General features: G+C 46.9%; 6 protein-coding genes across 6 annotated transcripts; 2 read left to right on the top strand and 4 right to left on the bottom strand.

The window, feature by feature from the left end:
- Nucleotides 1–174: 174 nt before the first annotated feature.
- Nucleotides 175–1,192, bottom strand: BU24DRAFT_359196 (uncharacterized protein; the record flags this gene model as incomplete). The annotated part of the gene is made up of 2 exons (XM_033524029.1): nucleotides 175–674; nucleotides 775–1,192. 2 exons carry the CDS (start codon nucleotides 1,190–1,192, stop codon nucleotides 175–177), a joined length of 918 nt encoding a protein of 305 aa, XP_033377444.1.
- Nucleotides 1,193–1,841: 649 nt separating this feature from the next.
- On the top strand, nucleotides 1,842–3,780 carry BU24DRAFT_474585 (dihydroxyacetone kinase; the record flags this gene model as incomplete). Its single annotated transcript, XM_033532852.1, has 4 exons — nucleotides 1,842–1,944; nucleotides 2,019–2,792; nucleotides 2,852–3,097; nucleotides 3,167–3,780. The coding sequence occupies 4 exons, from the start codon at nucleotides 1,842–1,844 to the stop codon at nucleotides 3,778–3,780; spliced, it is 1,737 nt and encodes a 578-aa protein (XP_033377443.1).
- A 330-nt stretch (nucleotides 3,781–4,110) lies between these two features.
- BU24DRAFT_497644 (uncharacterized protein) lies at nucleotides 4,111–6,953 on the bottom strand. The gene is made up of 6 exons (XM_033534294.1): nucleotides 6,789–6,953; nucleotides 6,034–6,723; nucleotides 5,541–5,972; nucleotides 5,073–5,484; nucleotides 4,601–5,005; nucleotides 4,111–4,538 (listed from the first exon to the last, which is right to left on the bottom strand). The coding sequence occupies exons 1-6, from the start codon at nucleotides 6,842–6,844 to the stop codon at nucleotides 4,470–4,472; spliced, it is 2,064 nt and encodes a 687-aa protein (XP_033377442.1). The 5' UTR covers nucleotides 6,845–6,953; the 3' UTR covers nucleotides 4,111–4,469.
- A 658-nt stretch (nucleotides 6,954–7,611) lies between these two features.
- Nucleotides 7,612–8,705, bottom strand: BU24DRAFT_474575 (aldolase; the record flags this gene model as incomplete). The annotated part of the gene is made up of 3 exons (XM_033532851.1): nucleotides 7,612–8,047; nucleotides 8,104–8,196; nucleotides 8,260–8,705. The coding sequence occupies 3 exons, from the start codon at nucleotides 8,703–8,705 to the stop codon at nucleotides 7,612–7,614; spliced, it is 975 nt and encodes a 324-aa protein (XP_033377441.1).
- Nucleotides 8,706–9,126: 421 nt separating this feature from the next.
- BU24DRAFT_445293 (D-galactonate dehydratase) lies at nucleotides 9,127–10,741 on the top strand. Its single transcript, XM_033530685.1, has 4 exons — nucleotides 9,127–9,499; nucleotides 9,555–9,664; nucleotides 9,720–9,831; nucleotides 9,879–10,741. The coding sequence occupies exons 1-4, from the start codon at nucleotides 9,324–9,326 to the stop codon at nucleotides 10,624–10,626; spliced, it is 1,146 nt and encodes a 381-aa protein (XP_033377440.1). The 5' UTR covers nucleotides 9,127–9,323; the 3' UTR covers nucleotides 10,627–10,741.
- Nucleotides 10,742–11,462: 721 nt separating this feature from the next.
- On the bottom strand, nucleotides 11,463–14,873 carry BU24DRAFT_474565 (glycoside hydrolase family 35 protein; the record flags this gene model as incomplete). The annotated part of the gene is made up of 9 exons (XM_033532850.1): nucleotides 11,463–11,656; nucleotides 11,712–12,461; nucleotides 12,517–12,822; nucleotides 12,871–13,776; nucleotides 13,885–14,382; nucleotides 14,436–14,467; nucleotides 14,520–14,587; nucleotides 14,650–14,704; nucleotides 14,761–14,873. 9 exons carry the CDS (start codon nucleotides 14,871–14,873, stop codon nucleotides 11,469–11,471), a joined length of 2,916 nt encoding a protein of 971 aa, XP_033377439.1. The 3' UTR covers nucleotides 11,463–11,468.
- Between the last annotated feature and the right edge of the window lie 105 nt (nucleotides 14,874–14,978).

The raw sequence follows: 14,978 nt of genomic DNA, 5'->3' as shown, positions 1-14,978 counted from the left end.
ATAATAATGGTTAAACTACGTTATACCAGACCCAATATTTGGAGTGGCGGAAAGCAAAGATCATGACGTTGAAGTATTAATCATTTCATTTGTCCTGTTAGAAATGTTTGGTTTTCAATGCGAAGAGAGTGGATTGTGTAAATTCATCCCTTTTGATACTGCCTGTCTCTCACACTAATCATGGCTATTGGATGGCTTCATTTTGAACAAATGATGGCCCAACCCGCAAATCCCCACATCGACCTGAAATAATGCGCCACTCAAATCTTTGCTCCTTGAGCTTCCTTCGATGTCCTCTGCTGTCGTGATGAAAAGCGACGTACCGGCAAACTCGACACTCGTGACATTGTTAGTTGGAACCTTGATCTCCCCAGTCACCACACCTCCCGGGTTGATTCTAAGTACACGTCCTTCCCCATATATTGCGTGCCAAATGTTTCCTTTCACATCAAGGCAAAATCCATCTGGAACACCTGGCCCCTTATGGTGATATAAAACGCGCTGGTTCGAGATAGAACTTTCCAGAGTTGAAAAGTCGAATGCGCAGATCTGTCGTGTTGTTGTATGTGTAAAGTACATAGTTTTACCGTCTGCTGACCAGCGTACTGAGTTTGGTATCGTAAGACCAGACAACATTCTCTGCGCTGATGTTCCGTGATGTCGAAAAAGGGATCCTGTGAAAGATTCAGCATTCAGGTGTCATGTAAACATTGACTTTGATGTTGCGAGCTAGGTAAACGGTGTTATCTGCCAATGGTTTAATAGTAATCCTACCTTCTGCCCGAAACTCCCCCATACCGAAATCAGTCATGGTTCCCACCCAGAAATTACCGTTTGGATCAACAGCACCGTCATTGCTTCTCACTCTTGGGTCTTTACTTCCTGATAAACCAAGGTATTCATAGTTGGCGGTCTGCCTGTTCAATACAGCGATGCCGTATTTAAGAGCTACTAATATCTTCTCTGCAGGATCTTCATTTTCAATATCCGCTGTCGCGCAGACGGCTTCGTTCAATTGAATCGACACCAAAGACCCAGGGCCGTGAGCCAATGATACTGTGTGAAGTTGTTTCTTCACAATATCGACAAAACGGAGGCTATGTGTTGCTTTTTCGTAGTATGGACCCTCGCCCAGCAAACAATGGATGTTGAGAAAGGGCTCTTTTGCATGCCACTGGCGGAATTCTGACATATTTGACAGCGTGTCATGCGAACAAAGGAGAGAGCAAAAGCCACACACAATATGGTAACATGGGCAATGGATACAAAAATGTCGCATCGATTTCAATGTCGCTCAAGCTATTTTTTGCACATGCTCTCTTTGAAATTCTGTAATTGCCTTCCGAAATGGTAATCAACATTAGCAACGATGTTTCCATCACACTTCACAATGGTTCTAGAGAAGTGTGGTAGCGCGAAGCCGGGCTAGCGACGGAAATGATCCGGATACGGAAACACTGCACGCGCAGAAACAGGCGCGGAAAAACTTTGCTCACGGAAGCTGTGTGCAATGGAATACGCTCTTTGTAGATAATGTTGTGCGTACAGGTCACATGTGAGACGGATCTCCAAGATAGTCCTCTGCAATCCAAGGACAGTCTAGATCTGCATGCAATTACACCTGCGCCTGAGTCGACAGATGAAGCCATCCGAATTTCAATTATCCGCGCTAATCTGTATTTTATTCTTTTCAATATCGCATCTCAATAACTCTACAACTAACAAGCTGTGTATATATGGGATGATATTGACGTTGGTTCAGCGACTTGGGATTTGTTCTTACCTCATTTATCTCAACGCGGCTATAAGTCGGTTTATGAATTTTCAACTAGTCGCTCAAGATGGTTCAAACATTCTACGATGACTCTGATATTCTTGTTGTAGAGAGTCTTGAATCGCTTGTATGGACAAAGCCAGGCCTTTCATTTGACAAGGTCTCAAAGGGTATGTCCATCATTCAAGTGACTCCCTGCCTCTATCCATTGCTCCTCCCTCTATCCGTTGAAACTAACAGCGAGAAACAGTATTATGGGAGAATAAGTTTGCTGGCAACCACGTCGCCCTAGTCGCAGGGGGAGGAGCGGGACATGAGCCGGCACATGCAGGATATGTGGGCAATGGTATGCTCACAGCAGCAGTCTCGGGGTCCGTTTTTGCGTCGCCTAGCGTTGCACAGATATTCTCAGGCATCAAACGCATTGCAACTCCCCGTGGAGTTCTTTTAATTATCAAGAACTACACTGGAGACATGTTGCATTTCTATCTTGCGGCCGAAAAGGCGAGAGCAAGTCTGGGAATCCCTACTGCAGTATTGGTTGTTGGGGATGACGTTGCAGTAGGACGAAAGAAGAGCGGCAAAGTGGGCAGGCGGGGTTTGGCAGGTACCGTGCTCGTGGAGAAAATACTCGGGGCGTATAGCCTTGAGGTAGGCACAGATCTCGATGACTTGCTAGTGCTTGGGAAACAGATCACGGAAAACCTAGCAACAATTGGGGCGTCATTGCAACATGTTCAGATACCAGGAAGGGAACCACTTCTGACTAGCAATGATGACCAAGTCGAGATCGGCATGGGAATTCACAATGAACCAGGCTCCCAGGTATTGAGCCCTCGACCGGCTCTTGCAAAACTCATTGATGGAATGCTCGATCAACTCCTCAACGAGCAGGATGACGACAAAGCCTATGTCCAATTCTCTCACGCACAAGACATCGTATTGCTTGTGAACAACTTGGGAGGCGTTTCTCAACTCGAATTCGGCGGAATCACTACAACAATCATTAATTCCCTGGGTAAGACTCCAAAACTCCAGCCGCTCGATTATAGAAGATGCTGACAATATATTGCGTAGCTGCAAGAAGTATCAAGCCAATCAGAATTCTATTTGGAACGTACATGACGAGTCTCAATGGTCTAGGATTCAGTATAACATTGCTGAATGCAACGCGGGACATGTTGAAGTACATCGATGTTCCCACCGATGCTCCGGGTTGGATCAAAGCGAGATTTCTCAACAAGGACGATGCAAGAACGATCCATGGCTCGTTAGAGTATGATGTGGCTCAACCATCCCTGCTCTCGCATCCTATCATCAAGTGTTCGTTAAGCCCATCTACTTATTGTGATTACTATATGATGCATTATATATGTGCTAATAACATGCCAGTCGACTGGGACACTTTTAGTGGCACTGTGACGCAGGCTTGTACGAGAGTCATTGATGCAGAGTCACGAATTACATATTATGACACAATCGTTGGGGATGGTGACTGCGGGATCACGTTAGCTCGAGGAGCAAAGTCCATTCTCACATACATGCAACATGCCAGTGCAATCGACGATATTGGCTCCGCTATTTTGGGACTAACAGATGTTATTGAGCAAAATATGGACGGAACCTCTGGAGCTCTTTATGGCATTTTCTTCGCTGCGCTCGCTGGCGCGCTACGTAATATTGAAGTGGACTTCATGACGTCTAGTGAGTGGATTGGAGTAGCTACAACAGCTCTTGGAAAGCTCCAACAAGCTACGCCAGCTCGACAAGGGGATCGAACGATGATGGATGCACTTGAACCTTTTATTGTAGGCCTCTCTTCGGGCTCTACCCTCCCCGAGGCAGTGGATGCTGCAAGACGGGGCGTCGAAGCTACCAAAGGTATGCAAGCATCATTAGGTCGCGCAGTTTACGTTGAAAGTAAGGCCTGGGAACTGGTTCCAGACCCTGGAGCAGTAGGAGTTTTATGTATTCTAGAGGCAATATTAGAAAGCATTCATCCTTAGTATATGATTATAGAGATACAATCAGCGCAAAGAATTCTTCCCCTCGACTGACATTTCTCCGTACAAGTCTACTAGTAAGTAATCACTATTTCTTCCGTGCTTCTGTTTCTCGTGCCATGTATTTTCATCGAAGAACGAAAGATTTAGGCAAGCTTCTAAATGTTGCTAGCGGCAAGATGGGAAGTGCAAAATCTTAAACCACAATCAACGGTCGTAGTATGCTGTAGTGTTGAGGAATACTAAGATTATAAACGCCCCAGGACAGCCTTCGAAGGCACCGAAACCCATGGAAGAACTTGTTATAGGAATAGAGATACAAATTCATACAACGCGCAATATCGCCCCATGCAAAGCCCAACGAGAAAAAGCCAAAAACTCGGGTTGCTTTAAGCGTACATGATGTTGCTACATCACCAATCGACGATGATCCAGAGTATCGTTTCCATAGCGACTTGTATCGGTACACAAAAATAAAACGCAAGTATACAGCTTTCGATATCCCAAATAAAACTTGATACGAAAACACCTAATCATAGACCCTTTTTGCGTAGAAAGTTTCAATCGTCAAAGCTACCTATCCAGCCGTGACTGGAACTGGGCCAAGGATAGGCCTCGTCTTGAATACAGAGCTAGATACGTCCGGAGTCTATCTCGGATTTCCACTGATATAGTTTGAATCATCATCATTACTATTGCGGCCCTTCAGTGTACACGATGCCGTTAAACCATTGGGGGTGCTGGCTGAAACCAGAAACTGCCTATCCAGCTATTAGCATTTCTTTTTCCTTTGAAAATAATGGGTTGAGCTTTGGAAATTCACCATAGATTCGAATTGTAACCAGGCAGCCATATCCGCCAGGGAGTTCTCAGGGCTAGACTGGAAGTCGACTGGATCTCCCACCCCGGGATTAGGGAACGACACTTGACCATCAAGCACACTTGGGCCTTGATCGATGTTAATTGGAGGAACCCCACTTTCGATCATATCAGAACCGGCAGGGCGCAGCGGTCTCTCGATCACGCTGAGGGCTTCTTTACGAAGCTCCTCTAGAACAAGGCAGTATCTTTCAACAAGCGAACCAGGCTCGGCTAGGTTGGCCAAATGTCTCTGGCACTGTGTCGCAGCGAAGTAATAATTTTGGCATTCCGCGGGAGGAGCGGTTCTTTGTTGCACCGTGTAAACGTAGAGGATAGCAGCGGCGGAGAAGGTGAAGTATGAAGACAACTATATTTGAATGGTTAGCAAGTTGAAAGACAAACAAAAGTGGTTATCAAAAATGAGAGTGACTGACCCAAAAAGACCGAAACATCTGGCCAGAGTTGCTAAGTTCGTTCATTATTTCGACTACGCACAATGCAGCACGAAGACACTGGTCTACACTCTCCTCGATTTGTGCTCTATGTGGACCCAGTTGGCTAGCACGGCTAGTGTTGGTTATATGGATCCGATTACTTAGTAGGAAAGGCCTGTGTGTAAGAATGACAGTGTGCCAATAGGCAAGGTTCAGTATGTTTCGCTGACGCTGAAATATGGGAATGAGTGGAGCTCTATCCTTGTTCTCTGCGTTAAGAAAACGAGGGACCTCTGCACGCCATGTTTTGAGGTTTTGAGAGTACTTGGCGGCAAAAGCGCATCGATCAGCAGTACGTAAAGGACGTATAGGATAAAGATCCCGCAATATCATGCTGACAATGCGAGAGAGTCTGGTGCCAACAGTTAGTAAAAGGATCTGTTACAAGTCATTTGGCATGCGCCCTACTTGAAATATGCAACGGGGGCAAGCATGATAGAATAAGCATGGTCACTCTGAGGAGCAATATGATCGGCAAATATGTCTGCGTCATCTGCAGAAGACGGTAACTCCTGATCCACGTCTTCGTCGTGGAACAATCTTGGTCTGCCAAAGACTATACTAAGGTAATTATCAAGGCAATACGCATTCCAAAACGTTCTTCGGCTGCTTTCAAGTTCGATCCTGTTGCAGGCAATGGCTGGTTCTGCACGACCGCAACGATGCAGTCCAAGGGCGAGAGCTAGACGTGCAGCGGATCCAAATAATTGCCAGCAATGGTTCATACGTGACTGGGAAAGGAGCCAGAGGCATTGGCACAGGCGTGCCTGGACGCTAGCGAGACTTACTGCTCCCCTCTCTCTAGACAGTTGATAATCGGCTGCTAGAAAAAAGCGAGTGCTGATAACGACTGATTAGTCACGGATTCTAGATTCCATAAAAGGCGAGTGCAATTCCCAACCTTCTATCATTATTATCGTTCCCTGTAGTTTGGTTCTGGTTCATGTGTTCCTGGGCTAATGCAAAGACCATCCACAAGACGGCTCGCCTTGCAGGTGCATGATCATTGTTCCTCATAGCACCCATTGTATCGTGAAACTCTGCAAGCCAAGCTTCAAGAGTTTGCCGGTGCAAAAACCGGTCTACAGGCACAGTGAAGTCGAAGTATCTCTCGAAAAGGCGAGTTGTCTCTTCCCTGGACATCATGACACAGCAAGTCGGATCAAACTCAGGGAGAGGTGCATCCCCAAATGTGAAAGTGGACCACGTACGGTCGCTGTGATGGAGTTGTTTCTGGATCCGTTGCAGAAAGGAAACACCAGAAGCGGGCCCGACATAGTGGCCCTGAAGGTCTGCTAGAGCAGGTGCTGGTGAGGCCCGGGAGGGCGGCTCAGCTGCTGTCATGATGACATCTGGCGAACGCTCCCGCGCAGCTTGCGACAAAGGCTGAATGTTGGATTGATAGTGCAATGAGCTTTCATCCAAATCATTGGCATTCTCATTTCTGTCGGTGCTTCCTGGTTGCTGTAAGTTGGATGGAGCTACTGGGGGAGGGCGTCGACCCCGATTGTGGGGTGTAGTGTAAAGGCAGTATGCTGCTGCTCGAATGCAAATATTACACGGCTGCGTGCCAGTGCACCTGATCTTTCTTCTACGCGGAATTTACATCAGTATGGGGTCGTAGCTGTGGAGAGTGCCACCGCATTGCCGTCTTACTTCTTGCAGCGATCACAGGCACGGGAAACGCGCACTCGGTTTGTCTCCCGATCCATGTTTCTTGTTGGTGGTCGTTCTAACAAGCAGACGGATACGGATCGACAGGGAAGTAGGCGGGCGATGCGGATGGATAGTTTCACGGCTTAACGTCCATATCCATGTCACAGCACTGGTGAGAAGAATCAAGAGCCAACGGGCGACGGAGAGGATCAATAGTTGATATAGGGACGGATGACGGAAAAGCTTAACCATACATGGAATAATTCTAACCCATTTTCAATCACGACGAACTATCTTCGCTAGCTCCAGTACCCCGCAGTATTGTCTTCCGTTGGGAGAACGGATACACAATCAATAATCTATTTCAATAGTAACTCTGATAGAGCATGCGAGAACAAGTACGAATTATGTCCAAAAGCAACCCTCTGAAGATCATAATACTGCTTGTGTACTCGGTGCAAAGATCTGCACAGGTCGTTCGTCGGCTGCGAGCGTGGGACGCCGATCGCGATGCTACATAGGCTCTTTGTCAGACTATTCTCATCTACTAATATTTTTGAGTTCACTTCCAGGGCTGGGAATTGAGTTTCAATAAGTAAATGTGAATGATACCAGCGGTAAGTCTTGAGCTCTATACCCTTTCACAGTCGTGATCTAGGTTCCATTCACGATTCGCAACGAGTCACCATTGCCACCGAAGCGACGGCAAAGCACTAAAGTCTATAGCAAACAAACTGTGCTGGGTTAAATTTGCTCAGGCCATGCTACTATGAAATCTCATGGCGGTTAGATATGTGTTCTAATAAATGTTCGTCTTGTGCGATCATAACACAGCCTCGAAGCCCTCTACGTCAGTCAACAACGATTCCCGCAGCGCACTCCATGTTTGCAGACTCAGTCTGCCCTGAAGTGGAAGCCTACCCCCTTCACTAGAGCCCATTCCAGTGACTTGTATGATTCCCTCGCGTATTCCAATGATTCCAGTTTTTCCAATGAAGTCCTCTGCACGACTCACTGCGTATTGAAGCCGTCGTATCTCATCTAAGTTATCCTGATCTACAGGACGCTTCGCTGCAAGCTCCATCAATCTTACAACCGTCTTGGGATAAAATGCAGACAGACCGTCGATTACACCAGCTGCCCCGAACAGTACAATTGGCCCGAGATGCTGTGCAAAACCGCTAAATACTCGAAATTGCGAATGGTCAATTCGAGGGTCAGACGATACTTGTACATGAATTGAAACATCGCCATGAGACCTATCGCTACTGTGAGCTAATTACTGTCGGTAAGAACGGTTGTTAAGAACACCTACATTTTGCATCCGACAATATTATGATGCTGGGCCAGATCCCTAAAGGTGTCCGGTTCGATCATAACTTGGTTGGTAACGCCAGGATAATTGTATCTAACAACCCCGAGTAATTAATGGTCCATATCACACTATTCAAGATGAAGAGAGCATACATACATCAAGATAGGAATTGGACTTCTATCCGCGATAATAGTATACCAAGCCTTGATATTATCCTGACTCGCAGCTTTGCCAAAGTAGCCAGGAGTCAACACGAGACCCCATTGTGCCCCTGCTCTGGCATAATCCTCGAGCCATTCTAGGGTTTCGTCGAGGCCATTTGTGAGTACGCCAGCCATTATGGGGTAGTTCTTATACCCGCCCTGCTCCAAAGCCTCCCTCACACCAGCGACAAGGTCAAACCGCTCTGACTTGGACAGATGGATAGCTTCACCAGTTGACCCAAGAAGAACAAGACCTTTGATTCCCGACTTGGCAAGGAATATCCCATGGTCCGCTTGCGTTTCGACATCGACGGCGGCCTGATAGCTGTTGGGGCTGAGAGGCTTGAAGAATGTAGGAACGGGTACATAGACACCATTGGGGGGAATGAGAGGTGCCATAAAGATTGAGGTGTGATAGCGTTTGAAGCTTAAGTACAAATATAGATAAAAAGTAAATTATTCGCAGATGGAGATGCAGGCGCAAAGTTCGAATGGTATAGAAAATCTGAAACAATAATGCTGTGCCTTCGTTTAAAAGTCATTCCAGTCGACACGAAGCTTTTTGGTTCTTTCGGCAATGTGCCCAGAGTTCAATTCTCATGACTTCCAGTTCAATTCTAACACTAGAACATTAATACTCGAACGAAACTTCGAATGATAGTAATGAGCATGGAATTTCAATTCGTAGGTTGGAGGTAATTTCGTCCGTTGGCATATCCGCTCCTAGCTTAGCGTTTCCGTGCTCCGTGCCTCGGATGCGGATATTTAACGGAAGAAATGATTATTCTCATAATCCATCCACTATCATTGGAGTTAGTATTCCCCAGCAACCAGCTTGGTGAATGTCAGAGACATGGCTAGAGCTGTCACGCCCGATAGTAATCTAAGTATGTGAACACCTTCGCTCGCCTACATCTCGCCTGAGCAAACCCAACATCCCGCAATCCAGCGACATTACGCGTTCATCCTATCCGCTCCGCTGTCATTCCCTCGAAATTCGCCAGTTATATCGTCATAATGGGGTTAATTAGTAGCATGGAATATTTTCGTGTTCCGCCGCGATGGCTCTTCATTAAGATCACCGATGACACTGGGGCAGTGGGATGGGGAGAGGCATCTTTAGAGGGACATACACAAGCAGTGGAGGGCTGTTTGGACGCATGGTTCGAGCGATATAAGGGACTGGAGGCTGAGTAAGTCTACATTTTTTCGCATGCGAACCTTCTTCAGCTCTAATCACCGTGACAGTGACATCGAAAATATCTGGCAACTTTCATGGCGCGGAGGTTTCTATCGTGGCGGGCCAGTCTTCATGAGTGCATTGGCTGGAATTGACATTGCCCTTTGGGACTTGAAAGGTTTAAATCACCCCGCCATCTCCTCGATGGGTTGACGGCAAACTGACCGAAATAGCTCGGAAGCTCGGAGTGCCTATTCATCAATTACTGGGGGGCAAAGTAAGAAACAAGATACGGGTGTATGCGTGGATTGGTGGTGATAGGCCGGATGATGTTGTGGCTCAAGCGTTCGTTTTCCTACCCTTCCTGGAACAATCATGTTGACAGCCGATAGACAATCTCGCAAGGAACAAGGCTTCAACACTATCAAGATGAACGGTACAGCAGACACTGCATGGCTAGATTCGCCATCGGTAGTCGAAGAGGTCGTCCAGAGGCTGAAGGCTGTCAAAGAACAAGGATTGGATGCTGCGGTCGATTTTCATGGTCGTGTGCATAAACCTATGGCAAAACGCCTGGCAAAGGCCCTTGAGCCACATGCACCGTTGTTCATCGAGGAACCCCTCCTATCAGAGCATGTGGGCTCTATTGAACAATTATCGCGACTCACGACCATTCCTATCGCTCTTGGAGAACGGTTATATAGTCGTTGGGATGCCAGACCTTTCCTAGAAAACGGAAGTGTGGACGTTTTGCAGCCTGACATTTGCCATGTTGGAGGCATATCTGAACTTAGACGGATTGCAGCGATGTGCGAGGTATATGACGTGGGAATAGCACCTCATTGCCCGTTGGGACCCATTGCCTTAGCCGCAAATGTACAGGTTGATGCGACTACTCCAAATTTTGCTATCCAGGAGATGGGAATAGGCATGCATTACAACTCTACAGGTCAGGACATATCCAGCTACATCAAGAATCCTGAAATCTGGAAGGTGCAAAATGGACATATTGATGTAGCATCCGGCCCGGGTCTGGGCATTGAAATCGACGAGGTGCAGGTCAGGCAGCTGTCCGAAAATTCAGTTCCGTGGCCTGTGCCTGAGTTTCGTGGTCCATGTGGGGAGCTTAGGGAATGGTGAGATGCTGTCATCTGAAGCTCAACGATGAAGATAGAATATCAGTTTCGTTCCGAGTAACGTTCTCAATGCGTCCTGTATTTTGTCGAATAGAATTGGACGCGAAATTGCTAAGCAGGTAGCCGCTTTACAGCATTTGATTTCCTCGATTGGTGGTAAGAGAGCATCCCATTTACAGGAAATCTTCATAATTCTCGTAAGGCTGTGTCGCCATTCTGCCGTGTACGTATGGAAACTTCTATATTAAAATTTCTTGCGATTGTACGACAGTAGGTGACAGAGTTATAGTGGAGGATAGTTCATACTCCCTATCTTACTCAAACTTGTTTTTGCAAGTCTGAAGCACTAATGTTGAGTCGCGTGTGTTCCTAAAATCAGTCGTGTGCTGTCAAACAAGCTCTGACATCTTTAACAACTGCGAATCTAGGCCATTGTGGAATAATTGCAATGAAACATAAGTCGTCATCAAATGAATACGTGTTAACATGTCGTAGGCAGACTTCCAATGCTGGCGCCACTGAGTAGAGCTTGGGCAAGACATCTAGGTGTGGTATTACAAGCTTATTTCTAAGATCGCATGCATTAAATAAAGTTATAATGGACCCAATAACAGATTATCAGGGCCTAGGGGACTTCTTGCCTCACAAGCAAATCTACTAAAGAGAAATGGCAGTCCATGTAGCTACCTGGCCCATCTTTCAATTCAATACCCTACGCTTTGTTTCCATAACATCCCCTGCTATAGACTTGCCATGAAAAAACAACGGAATCCAACAAGCCTGTAACATTGACAGTGGGTTCTTTTACAAAACACGTTTCTCTTTCGTCAATATTGTTGAATGGAATTAGGCATACTCGCTGCGGTCTGTCCATTTGGGTCTCAAATATTCCCCATCAAAGAAAACATCGAGGGACGAGCGGTGAACGCCCAAGACCTTCAATTGTATATCGACAGCACCGCCAGCCTCGTCCAGGGCCCAAATGCTAAGTCCGATAGTATTGTCGCCATCATAATCCAGGATCCCTGGGAATACTAGAAACACTGTTAACTAAATCTCGGCAAAGGCCAAATGGCTGGTAAAACCTACCTGGAAATTCGATTTGGTTGCCAAAGAAGGGAATGATTCTTCCGAATTGATATCCATTGACATAGAGCTGTGCCCTAAGCTTTGCACGTGTAGGATGATTTAGCTCGAATGCCAAGCTGATATCGTAACCTTTGGGTAGATGGAGTGGCACCACTGTACGATAGAAACGTGCAGTTGCGCCCTTGAAACCGTCACTTGGCTGGCCGAGTTCCCAATTGCTATCATCGAACCCTGGAAGATGCCAGCCGAGGCGTTCTGCATGCAGACCACCTTCGTTGTATGTTCCTTTAATAGGATCAAGGAGATGGTTTCCCCCTGCGTTACCTGCAATTTTCCAGGATGTGAAGTTCTTCGGCGATCCTGCTGCGGTGATCAATGTCGCATTTAGAATTCCGCGGGGGTCCAGTGCGCCTTCTCGCTGCTCCTTTCCCATTGTATCTTGAATAACCAAGATGACGTTCTCTTGGTCTTTATGAAGTGTTGTATTACGGAACTCCAACGTTAGATCGCCAGTTTTATTCTTCATGCCTCCTTGCCATGCTCCCAAGAAATTTCCGTTTAGATAGGCTGACCAGCCAAATCCTAGACCTCCAATGACCCGAAGATATACTGCTGATGGGACCTCTGTACCGGTGGCATCAAATCGCCCGCGCCATAGGAGGTTGCCTGCTTGGTATCCATATTCATCTGCGAACAGAACTGGGTATGTATCAGGCGGAACAGGATGGGAAGTCGTCATATGATCAGCATCTGTGAGAAAATCTGGTTAGCTTGTTGTCTCTTCTTCGCAATTCGGAACATTTACCAGTCCATCGAGAGTCATCGTAGTCTAAAGCTGCTTCGGGCAGGCCATCAGCTACTTTCCATTCTGTCAGGCCTGGTAGAGAGGCCTGGACGCTTTCAATGGTAGCCTCAGCTTCTTCGAGCACGCCTGCCAAACTGTTGTAATTCGTTTCTTCAACTTTGATCTCCTTGTCGTTGAAGTGTACTTTCTTGACTGTCGAAGGTGCCCAAATTTCAACGTCGCGTTGGATTGACCAATCACCATGGAGGTAAAGCACATCTTCTTCTATTTTGGCATCGCGGATCAAGTCCGGTCCATTGACAATAACTGATCAGTCAGAATAATAGTTCCACAACACGATGACAAGTGACTGACCTGTTTGGTTCTCCCAAGCAAATGGATTACTTTCCAGAGTAGGGGCCCAGAAGCGGTAGGCAGTCTGTCGGTCTACAATAACTGCCTGCACGCCGTTGTCGAATTCCAAGACTCCAGGGGTCTCGCCAACATTGAAGGCCACAACGAGCCCATCTGGAGTAGAAGTCTGGAAAGTGATGTCTTGGCCACTCTTGACTTCTACCTCTTTGGCCCCTTTAAGTAGAAGTTCTCCCGTTTCACCGGAAGGCGCCCAGAAAACTATCACCTGCCTATCATGAAGGTCCGAGATAGTAAGAATCTCAGCAGTCGAGTAGACAAGCTTTTTCCCCGAAGAGCCAATAGGAAAGTCTGTTACGAGAATCTTGGACTCGGTGCCGTTCAATGTGATGTTTCCATGCTGCGGCACGGTTTGGTTGCCAATACTCGTTGTTACGTGTAAACGGAACTGGGTAATCTCCTTGGATGGAGAGTAATCATGGCGAACAACGTAAAAGGCGCCATTGGTGTCCGGATTTCTCAGCTCGGTGGTAAAGATGCTTGGATCCGTCGAGTAGGCGGTACTGAGGCCAACACGATTAACCTTTGCATAATCGCGTGCGACTCTCATAAAAAGTCCAAACAATTTCGTCTCGGAGTATTTGTCTCCAATCAGCCGATTTTCGTGGACCGGGGCGCTGTAGTCGTAGCTCGTGCCTACTGAAGGGTAAGCGATGTTGCCCCAGTTAGTGCCGCCGTAAGCCATGTAGACATTAACCGCGACCACCTTTTGGGCAATATTGTGCCGAAAGAACAAATTGACCCAAGTGGCGTCCATATTTTCGAGGCAACCACCTGCTGGGCCGTCCCATGGATTGTATGCACCTCCTTGAAACTCCATTAGGAAAGAAGGCTGAGTGGGGGAGATATCTTTGAAGTGACTGTAATAATCGAACACCGTAAAGTGTTCGACATCTCCATTGACGGGAAGGCACTCCTCGAGATTGCAGCTCCAGCATGCTGGATAATGATCCAGACCATACATGTCTACTTCGCCCCCGACATTGCTATAATCCTTAGACCAAGCCCTTGTCCACATGTTTGGATTGTTAGCGGTGAACGGAACGTCAATACCCCATCCGCGAGTGTAGTCGTTCAGAGTTTCCATGTAGTCGATGGCAGACTGGTTGGGCGTTTTAAGATCGGGATCGAGGAACTGATGCCCATATTCGTTCTCCAATTGCCACATGATCACAGGACCTCCGTTCGTAACCAAGTGTGGTTTCACGAGGTCGGCAACTTGTTCCCAGTATCTTGACCATTCTGCTGTATATCTCGGATCCGGATCACGCAAAGCGCCATACTCTCCAGTCGTAAGCCAGCCGGGAAGTCCTCCGCCGTTAGACTCAGCATTGCTGTAAGGCCCTGGGCGGTAGACAACGTACAAGCCAATCTTCTTCGCAAGATCGAAAATGGGTAGGAAGTTATGAGCACCTGAGGTAAAGTCAAGTGTTTCGTTGTTTGGTGCATGCCAGCCTGCGTGCTTGATTAGGAACTTGATCTTGAGATGGTTGATGATTAGGTCTTACCCCAGTGCTCATAGATGGCGATTCCATTAAATCTATCAAATCTTAGATACATCGACAGTGTATGAGGTTGATGATTTAGCTTACCCAGCGGCCTTCAGTTTCTGGAGAATATCTTCCCAAAGCTCCGGGACTGGAATCCGCCATTGGTGGAGCTGTCAGCGCCACTAAGTTAGCCTCACATATGAAAGCCATTTCAGTTTAACATCCGTCCTACCTCTCCGGTCCAGAAGAAAAACCTTTGGCCGTTGACTAGGACACTATAATGATCCCTGCATAGCTATCAGTACGGAGTATATGGTGCGATATAAGAGTGTGGACAACCTACCATTGCACCACTTCGTTCAACCCATTATCGTGTACGGGCCACTCGTTTTGCCCATGCACAGAACTCAGGAGGCTTGTAGCAGCTAGCCAGTGGGAAAGACTCGTCCACTTCATATTGAGAGCGACGTCCGTTGCCTTTGAGTGAACTACTGACAGAAGATACTCGTATATCTTGCTGATACCTCCAGGTATAAATACCAAATTTTAAATTCATCGCAT

Source organism: Aaosphaeria arxii (genome assembly GCF_010015735.1).
Source record: "Aaosphaeria arxii CBS 175.79 unplaced genomic scaffold BU24scaffold_15, whole genome shotgun sequence".
Classification (NCBI taxonomy): domain Eukaryota; kingdom Fungi; phylum Ascomycota; class Dothideomycetes; order Pleosporales; genus Aaosphaeria; species Aaosphaeria arxii.
The sequence above is the reverse complement of the archived record's forward strand: the minus strand, read 5'-3'. Positions and strand labels throughout refer to the sequence as shown.

Excerpts from the sequence above, each read along its gene's own strand:
- BU24DRAFT_497644 (XM_033534294.1), bottom strand. The coding sequence starts at position 6,844 with ATGGATCGGGAGACAAACCGAGTGCGCGTTTCCCGTGCCTGTGATCGC. Across the intron at positions 5,485-5,540 it reads GCCCCCGTTGCATATTTCAA|ACTCTCTCGCATTGTCAGCA; the intron begins GTAGGGCGCATG and ends TGTTGGCACCAG. Across the intron at positions 4,539-4,600 it reads GGTTACAATTCGAATCTATG|GCAGTTTCTGGTTTCAGCCA; the intron begins GTGAATTTCCAA and ends ATAGCTGGATAG.
- BU24DRAFT_445293 (XM_033530685.1), top strand. The coding sequence starts at position 9,324 with ATGGGGTTAATTAGTAGCATGGAATATTTTCGTGTTCCGCCGCGATGG. Across the intron at positions 9,500-9,554 it reads TATAAGGGACTGGAGGCTGA|TGACATCGAAAATATCTGGC; the intron begins GTAAGTCTACAT and ends TCACCGTGACAG. Across the intron at positions 9,665-9,719 it reads TGCCCTTTGGGACTTGAAAG|CTCGGAAGCTCGGAGTGCCT; the intron begins GTTTAAATCACC and ends TGACCGAAATAG.